At 39.4% G+C, this 9,637-nt stretch overlaps 1 protein-coding gene across 1 annotated transcript in view; it reads right to left on the reverse strand.

Annotated features, from left to right (window-relative positions):
• Positions 1 to 9,637, reverse strand: part of ATF1 (activating transcription factor 1) — an 81,964-nt gene that overhangs the window by 25,997 nt on the left and 46,330 nt on the right. Inside the window, exon 3 of the mRNA XM_006870047.1 lies at positions 2,004 to 2,134. Coding sequence (XP_006870109.1) covers positions 2,004 to 2,134 — 131 coding nt within the window. The remainder of the gene's footprint in view (positions 1 to 2,003; positions 2,135 to 9,637) is intronic.

Raw genomic sequence — 9,637 nt, forward strand, 5'->3', positions numbered from 1 at the left:
TCCTTGACAACTTCAATCTTTTCTCCATTGATAAGAATGCTGTTTATTGGTCCAGTGGTGTTTGTGGTAGGTACTTTGTTTTTTATCACTGTCTCCTCTGACTATATACACTTTCCTCTCAAAAGGCAAGGACCATATTTGCTTCCTTTATAACTTTAACTAGCCCCCAGATGAGATTTTGTAGGAGTCCTGGTGTGGCGCTGTGGGTTAATGCGCCAGACTGCAAAGCCGTCTGAACTGCAAGGTTGGCGGTTCAAGCTCACCAGCTGCTCCTCGGAAACCCTATACAGGGTCATTATGGGTCGGAACAAACTCGAAGGCACTCAACAACAACAGGTACCCACTTTGTTCTAGTTATTGACAATAGCAATCTTTTCTGATATAGACATTTGCTGCTGTTCTAAAGTACTGTCAAGTCGATTCTGACTCATAACAATCCTGTATAGGGTTTCCAAGGAGCAGCTGGTGAGTTTGCAGTGCTGACCTTGCGATTCAAACTGACCTTGCAGTCCACCATATTATCCTGCAGCACCACACCACGACACCTTTAGTGACTTACTAAAGTTTATCAGTTCTGATAAATCTCATTTATAAAGCAGTCTGAATCTTCTTTGATTCAGACTTCTTAAACTGAAATAGAAAATTCATCATTCATTTTTCACTACGCAACAAATTCAAATAGTCATTTCTTTTGGAATTATAGTCACAGACACAATTGGCTAGTGTCCAAAGAGTTTATAAAAAGGAGTGTAGTCATCTGTAAAGGTAGAAGTTTTGCAACAAAAAGGGGGATGGGGAGAGTTAATCTTACAGTCCAGGAACAAAGAACACTAGGACCATCAAGGGAGAAGAGCATGAATCGAATGTGAGACCCTGTCCAGAGAAGCAGCGACACCAGAGATGGAGGCAGAGGTGAGGACATGGAGAGAGGGAGCAGCTGAGGACTCTAGACGGATGGACAGATAAAGACTGAGTGCTTGCAGCCAGGAGGCAGGCTTGCAGGCATGCTCCCTTTGGTTATTTAAATGATTATATATTCCTGAGTGTTTTGGTGTATATCCCAAAAAAGGATAAACAACAAACAAACAAAAAAAAAACAAAACAAGGGGGAATAGAAACAAATACTGTTGAATGATGATGCACTGAGGAGACTATAATCATTACAATGAAATGATGAGTATAAAGCCAATGTTTTCCCATGTAAACTATCATTCAGTTCATAATAAGAACTTTAAAAAAAAAAAGGGGGAGTGTAGTTTGGGGTAAAATTACATCTCTAAACTCATAAAGACCTGGTTTTAAATTCTTGCTCCATAACTTAGAAACTGCCTACCTCTAGGGACATTGTCTAACCCTGTAAGCTTCTGTTTCCTCATATAACAACAGTGCTTACCCGACAAAGTTGTTGTAAGCAGTAAATGAGATAATGACTAAAACCAACTTTTTAGCATGCCTATTGTTTTTAGGAGTTCTAGTATGGCGCTACAGGATAAGCACTGGACCACAAGGTCACGTTGAACTGCAAAGTTGGCAATTCAAACCTACTAGCCACTCCTCGGAAATCTTACAGAGTTGCTATGAGTCAGAATCAACCTGACAGCACTTAATAACAACAAAAACACTGCTTGTTACGTGCCATTGAGCTGGTTCCAACTCAGTGAGGCTGCACAGGGTTTTGAGGAATTGCTTATGGGTATGAAACAGTCAACCTTGTGTTTAGCAGTCAGTGCTAATCCTACAGTGCCAGACAAGGACTCTTGTATTATGTATTATGTTTTATGCCTATCACACAATAAAAGCTCACAACATTACCCTTGAAAAACCATTATAAGGGGGATTCAAGTTCATGGGAAAATTCCAATTTTTTCAATTCCATTTTTTTTCATAAACTTTTTAAAGCCCCCTTGTATAAAGTCTGACACTCTTTGTATATATATATATATCACTTCTCTCCACAGAAATTCTTACGTGTCTGTCAGGTGGAAATTGATTCTTATACATACTATACTGTCCAGTGCTAGTCTGATAGATGGGAGTTGGAACAGACATAGAAGTGACAGTAGAAACTCCAGGGTTTTCTCCGTCCCCTTTTCTGCTCCGTGGATCTTCAGAAGATAAGTCTTTCAAAATTTTTCTGTGAAAAAACAAAACTTCATTAATGCTGGTAAAATGATTCTGAATTGCCTTATAAGGATTCCTTTACAAAAAGAAACTGCTAAACCATTTTGAATCTCAGATAATAATGCAATAAGTTCATTGACAAATAAATGGACAACATAATTTGGTATACACATACAATGAAATACTTTTCAGTCATAAAGAGAAATAAGTTCTGATACACGACATGTGTGAACTCTGCAAACATTATGCTGAGTGAAATACTTCTAATCCCATTATTGTTGTTATTGGTGGTGGTTAAGTTGGTTCCAACTAATAGCACCCAAGGAGTGACTGGTGGGTTTGAACCACTGACCTTGTTGTTAGCAGTCCACTGTTTATCCTCTAGTGCCACACTAGGACTCCTCAGACCCCAAAGGACAACTAAATATGTGCAATGGGCAAAAGTAGAGAAACCAAAGTATATCAGTGGTTACTTGGAATGTAGGAGGAATGGGGAGTTATTGCTTAGGAAGTACTGAGTTTGCTTAGGGTGATGAAAAGGTTTTGGAAATAGATAATAGTAGTGGTTATGAAACACTGTGAGTTTAACGGTCATTCAATTTTACACTTAAAATAATTTAAAGTGTAATATTTTGTGACACTGTGGGTTAATGCACTGGACTGTAAAGTCAGTTTGAACTACAAGGTCGACAGTTCAAGTTCACCAGCTGCTCCTCAGAAACCCTATACAGCGTCACTATGGGTTGAAACCAACTCGATGGCACTTAAGGACAACACATTTTACTACAATAAAAAATGTAAAATAATCTACAAGATACCTAAATTATTGTTAAGAAGTCCTTTTGTTTAGTATGTACTATTATAATGATGGATTATATATTTATATATCTCACAAATATTTAAGAGTTTGAAAGAGGGTATTTGTACATGGATAGCCACAGAGAGAAAATGGGACAGCTGTTACTGCATGGAGGGGATTACAATCATTGAAATGAAACAAAGCATATGATTTGTTGGAAGTAAAACTGATGATCTTGTCTGTAAACACTCAACTCACACACACACACAAAATCCTTGATAAGTTGAGTGGAGAGAAAATTCAGAGCACATGAAGATTGAGTGGCCAATGAACAGCACAGGAACAAATTCATCTTCCATTGTGATTTGAGAAGACAGAAAACATGAGCAAAGATGTGAAACCAAAGATACAATAAGGAAACCAGGGTGAAAAAAAAAAAAAATCTATATATATATAACAATGATTGTGAGGATAGTGAAGGACCCAGCAGCGAATTGCTCTGTACACAGTCAGTATGAGTTGGAACTGACTGTTGGTGTTAAGTACCGTTGAGTCGGTTCCAACTCATAGCGACCCTGTACAGGGTTTCCGAGGATGTAAATCTTTATGGGAGCAGAATGCCTCATCTTTCTCCCACGGAGCAGCTAGTAGTTTCAAACTGCTGACCTTAAGGTTCGCAGCCCAATTCATCACTACGCTACCAGAGCTCCTGGAACTGACTGTTGTTATGTGCCGTGGAGTCGATTCCGACTCATAGCGACCCTGCACAGGGTTTCCGAGGCTGTAAATCTTTACGGGAGCAGAATGCCTCATCTTTCTCCTGCGGAGCAGCTGGTAGTTTCGAACTGCTGACCTTGCAGTTCACAACCCGACTCGTAACCACTACGCTACCAGAGCTCCTGGTACTGACTAGACAGTCCAATTCATAACCACTACGCTACCAGAGCTCCAGGAACTGACTAGACAGCACCTAATAACATTTTATAATGAAAAGATGTCCACAAGTAGCACAGTTACGCCTGACCACTAACCTAAAGGTTGGTGGTTTACACCTACCGAGCAGTGCCACACAATAAAGACCTAGTGATATCTGCCTCTATAAAGACTACAGCAGTTCTATTTTATAACACATGAGTCACCGTGAGTCAGAATCAATACAACAGCAATGGATATTATAATGATGGGATGCAGGCTAGTGATATTTTAGTTTAAAACTACCTAAAAAGAGAAAGTCATAAGTAGTTTTTAAATTTTTACTGTGAACTGAATGGAGGTTTATAAAGCAGATAATCACTTTTACATCCAACAAATCACACAATTTTGTTTCACTTCAATGATTGGAATCTCCTCCATGCAACACCACCTATCCCATTTCCGCCCTGGAATTCTTATTTCCATTCCACCCTCCTTCCAGACCTTTTGAACTTTGTCCTTAGGTAAATGTTGCCTTTTTGATCTTGAATGGTTGGCCATTCCATAGTAAGCATACCTTATTAGTGTTGTTGTCCCCCTGTGTACCTAGCTACCACTTGGCTGAAAATTAGATCAAGAGCTTGAGTTCCATTCAAGACGTGAAGGGTGGCCACGGGCCGTAGTCTCAGGTTCTTCCAGTCTCTTTCTGACCAGTAAGTCCAGTCTTTTTAATAATTGAGTTTTGTTCCACATTTTCTCCTGCTCAATTCAGGACCTTCTAATGTGATCCCTTTCTGAACAGTTGGCAGTGGTAGCTGGGTACAATAACCCCTTTTTTAAAAATACAGAATGCCTTTCTACAGAAAAGACACTTGTACAAGTACCATTCCTCTACACATGGGTGGCTCCCTTGTGAGGCATTTCATTAATTAACCATGAACATCTGTTATCTAAATAGTGTCAGTGGTCTTCATTTTAAAAGATCAAATTTTATTTTTAACCATCAACTCTAAAATGGAAGAAAAGACCATAGTTCTCAGAAAGAAACAACGTTAGAAATACTACTTTAACAACACACAAAGTATTAGTGACAAATAAAATTATTTTAACAAGAAGGTAATGATCTTACAGGTATTCTTCTGACTTGGTGAAATGGAACTCACTGCAGAAAAAGGGATGGAAAAGTATTCCTTGCTAAAAAGAAAGGCCTTCCAAAAGACAACTGGGGGCAGAGAATATAAACAGTAAGCATTATTGTTTATGACCAAAGTAAAGGGTACTCAAGAATTCTATGTTAACTAGTAGGTTAATCTCATTGACTCAATTTCTTCATCAATGAAGTAAGTGAAGACTCCTGGTGGGGCTTTATAGGATAAACACTAGACTGTGAACCACAAGATTAGCAGTTCAAACCCACCAGCTGCTCCTCAGAAACCCTATACAAGGTTGCTCTGTAAGTCGGAACAACCTTGATGACACTTAAACTATAAAATATAGGGTGGGAATGTTAATTCTTAACCTTCTGCTAGGGAATTGTCAGGATTACATGAGGTAGTGATATAAAATCCTTAGCCTGGAGCCTAGCACATAGTTCTGGTTATTGCTGTGTACTGTGGAGTGAATTCCAATTCACAGCAACCCTGTAGGACACAGAACTGCTCTCTATGGTTTCCTAGAGTGTGATCTTTACAGGAGCAAACTGACAGGTCTTTTCTCCCTTAGAGTGGGTTTAAACCACTAACCTCTCAGTAAGCAACTGAGTACTTAACCAGGACACCTTATAAGCACATAGTATGCACTCAATAACACAAATTGACTACATCTTCCTATTTCTTCTGTTCAAAAAAAAAACCTTCAAATGGAATATTTGGACATACATATTTCAGTTTCCTTTTCTATGGAATGGAAATAATGAACAGTAAAATAGAAGTACTGATCTAAGGATTAAAAAAATAAACAACCTTCCTGTGCACTGTAAAAAATGAGAATGTTGAACTTAATGTTTTACATTTAGTAAAAATAAAAAGATAAAGAAAAGCAAATGACTAATCACAGACACAAAAAAATTTAAAACCGTAGATTTAAGAGTGATCTTTCATGAAGGAGATGGGGATAAGGTTCTTATGATTCAATAATGAGTAACTGTTATCAGGACTAACTGCAATTGTCACAACTGTAAACACAAAGTTTTGTAACAAAAAGGGAGAGTAGTTAATCTTACAGTCCAGGAACAGAAGACCCTAAGACCATCAAGGGAGAAGAGCACGAACAGAATGTGGGACCCTATCCAGAGAAGCAGTGACACCACAGACGGAGGCAAGAGGTGAGGACATGGAGAAAGGGAGCAGCTGAGGACTCTAGATTCATGGAAAGAGAGAGGTTGTGTGCTGGCAGCCAAGAGGCGGGCTTGCAGAATGTGCCCTTTGGTTGTTGAAATGATTGTATATTCTTGAGTGTTTTGGTGTACATCAAAACAAAATTAAAAAACAGAGGAAATAGAAGCAAATATTGTTGAATGATGATGTAAGGAGGGGATTGTAATCATTGCAATGAAACGAAATATGATAGGATGACTGTAAAACAGATGTTCTCCCATGTAAACTATCACTCAATTCACAATAAAAACTTAAATATAAAAAAAGTTATCTTTCACGTTGTCTATATGCACAGAATCGTTAACCACAAGGTTTGGCAGTTCAAATCCACCAGTTGCTCCTTGGAAACCCTATACAGGATCACTATGACTCGGGACCAACTTAGTGGCACGTATTGACAACATATCAATCTTCTAGTCCATGAAGAAATTCCCTCTAGAACACTCCTAACAGGCTCTACTTCCAGAAACAAAGCACCTACCACTTCTAAAAAGCAAACCATTCTATTTTTGGACCATTAGAGCTATTTCTTATTTACACCCAAAGCTCATTTTACCCAGTGAAACCAGAAAAATTTAAACCTAACCTTAAATTCTGTATCCTTGCTCTATTTTGCAATACTTGATAACTGCTACAAGTCTTCGTTTTACATTAAATATGTGTCATTCCTTTAACTGTTCCTCGATTACATGTTGGCGTTCCTTCTTCAGTTTGGTTTTCTTAATTTGGACAGTCTTCCTATCAGGACATAATACAGTTTTAGACTATATTAAGGTAAGTTATGGGATTTATTAGGGAAGTTAACTGGTTACAACTGTTGTTGTTATGTGCTGTGGAGTTGGTTCCAACTCATAGAGACGCTGGTACAGGGTTTCCGAGGCTGTAAATCTTTACGGGGAGCAGAAAGCCTCATCTTTCTCCTGTGGAACAAGCTGGTAGTTTCGAAGTGCTGACCTTGTGGTTCGCAGCCCGTCCACTACGCTACCAGAGCTCCTTAACTGGTTACAACAGGCCAGAAAATGCACAGGGCACATATCTTTCAGTCAAGAAAGCCTCTCCTCAGCTGTGCTTAATTGCGAGGAGTTAGGTGGCCCTGTTAATGAAGAGCGGCTGGTGAGTTTGAACCACCAAGCTTGTGGTTCAAAATGGTCTTGTGGCCCCATGCTTATCCTACAATGCCACAGCAGGACTCCAGCAATCCTAACTCCCCCTAATTAAGTACCTGAAGGCACCCCACTCTGCAAGTAAACCTCCTGCCCAAACGCTCTCAGCTTTACTTGCATTGCTCTGTCTCGTGTTCTGCTTCTTGGTTCTGTTGCTGTTGCTTTTTTACCACTTATCTGGTCTCACAGCTTTCAGTCACTAGGTCAAGGAGGTTCAATATGCAGGGATTCTGGGGTCCAAAGGACATGCTTCACTCCTGGCTCTTCTATCTTGATGGTAATGAGATTCCCCCTGCCCCCGCCACTCCTGCTTCTGAGATGACTCATTTTACATCCACATTAGAGTGCCAAGTTTTCACAATTAACCCTATTAACAATCACTCACAAATGAATTACATAATCCATCAGAATCTTCCCCTACATCTTCTCTAACCCAGACCCATTTAAAAAAAAAAAAAAATTAGTAGTCTGCTGGGAGTTGCAAAGACTATGACTAGAAGAGTCATATGAAGTAGCTCACTATACTGCACAATGCATAAAAACATTAAAGAAACACTTCCATATACACTAAAGCATTTTTAACATAACATTGTTGTTAAGTGCCATCAAATCAGTTCTGACTCTTTTGTTGTTGCTAAGTGCCATGGAGTCAGTATCAACTCATAGCAATCCTATGCACAACAGAACGAAACACTGCCTGGTCCTGGACTAACCTCACAATTGTTGCCACGCTTGAGCCCACTGATGCTGCACTTTGCCAATCCACCTCGTTGGGGGTCTTCCTCTTTTTCTATGACCTTCCACCTTACCAAACATGACATCCCTCTCCAGTGACTGGTCCCTCTTGACAGTAAGTCTGAAGTATGAGAGACAAAGTTTGGCCATCCTGGCCTCCAAGGTGCACTCTGGCTGCACTTCTTCCAACACAGACACTTTCAGTATTCTCCTCCAACACCATAACTCAAAAGCACCAATTCTTCTACAGTCTTCCTTATTCACTGTCCAGCTTTTGCATACATATGAGGTTACTGGAAATACCATGGTTTGGGTCAGGCAATACCTTAGTCCTCAAGCTGATATCTTTGCTCTTCAACACTTTAAAAAGGTCTTGTGCCAGCAGATTTGCCTAATGCAATACATTGTTTGATTTTTTTGGCTGCTGCTTCCGTGAGTGTTGATGGTTGATCCAGGGAAAATGAAGTCCTTGACAACTTCAATCTTCTCAACATTGATAAGAATGCTGTTTATTGGTCCAGTGGTGAGGATTTTTGTTTTCTTTACATTGATATGCAATCCATAATGAAGGCTGTGCTCTTTGATCTTCATCAGTAAATATTTAAGTCCTCTTCACTTTCAGCAAGCAAGGTTGTAACATCCACATATCACAGGTTGTTAATAAGTCTTCTTCCAATCCTGATGCCACGTTTTTCTTCCTATAACTCAGCTTCTTGGATTATTTGCTCAGCATACATGTTGAATAAGTATGGTGAAAGAATACAACCTTGTAGCACACCTTTCCTAATTTTAAACCATCCAGTGTTACCATGTTCTGTTCAAACAACTGCCTCTTGGTTCCTCAAGAGCACAATTAAATGGTTCTGAATACTCATATTTTGCAATGTTGCCCATAGCTTATCATGATCCATACAATCCAAGGCCTTTGTGTAGTCAATAAAGCACAGGTCAGCATCTTTCTGTATTCTCTGCTTTCAGCCTGTATACATCTGACGTCATAACAACCGTATAAAGAGTTTCTGAGTGGCGGGTGAGTTTGAACCACCAACCTTGTGGTTCAAATCGAGGGTTTATCCTACAGCACCACACGAGTACTCCTTCAACATAATAATGCAGTAATAATAACATGCTTTGATGGGACTTCAAAAATTGTATTTATTATTACAAACCACTGTAATCATCTTGAATTTTTAATGTACTAGGCTTTACAAGAGTTGGTGTATAACTACCAGTTGTACATAAGTCAGGTGTTTGTAACAGAGTCTAATAGTTAGGGCTCTAGGTCAACTTGACTAGGCCAGGATTTCTAGAGGTTTAGCAGTTGAATTGTGCTTATTCCCATGGTGATGAAACTTAATACAGGCATAGTTAACTCTATGATGAGTGGCCATGAGAAGCCAATCAACTGAAAGGATGCTTCTTTGGGTGTGTGGCCTACTCCCAATATAAAGAACTCCTGGGAAAGGTTCACTCTCTCTCTTCCACTGGGACCTGGGACTCTACAACTGTAAGCCATTTCCTTGATAATAAAC

Source organism: Chrysochloris asiatica, unplaced genomic scaffold, assembly GCF_000296735.1.
Source record: "Chrysochloris asiatica unplaced genomic scaffold, ChrAsi1.0 scaffold00138, whole genome shotgun sequence".
Classification (NCBI taxonomy): domain Eukaryota; kingdom Metazoa; phylum Chordata; class Mammalia; order Afrosoricida; family Chrysochloridae; genus Chrysochloris; species Chrysochloris asiatica.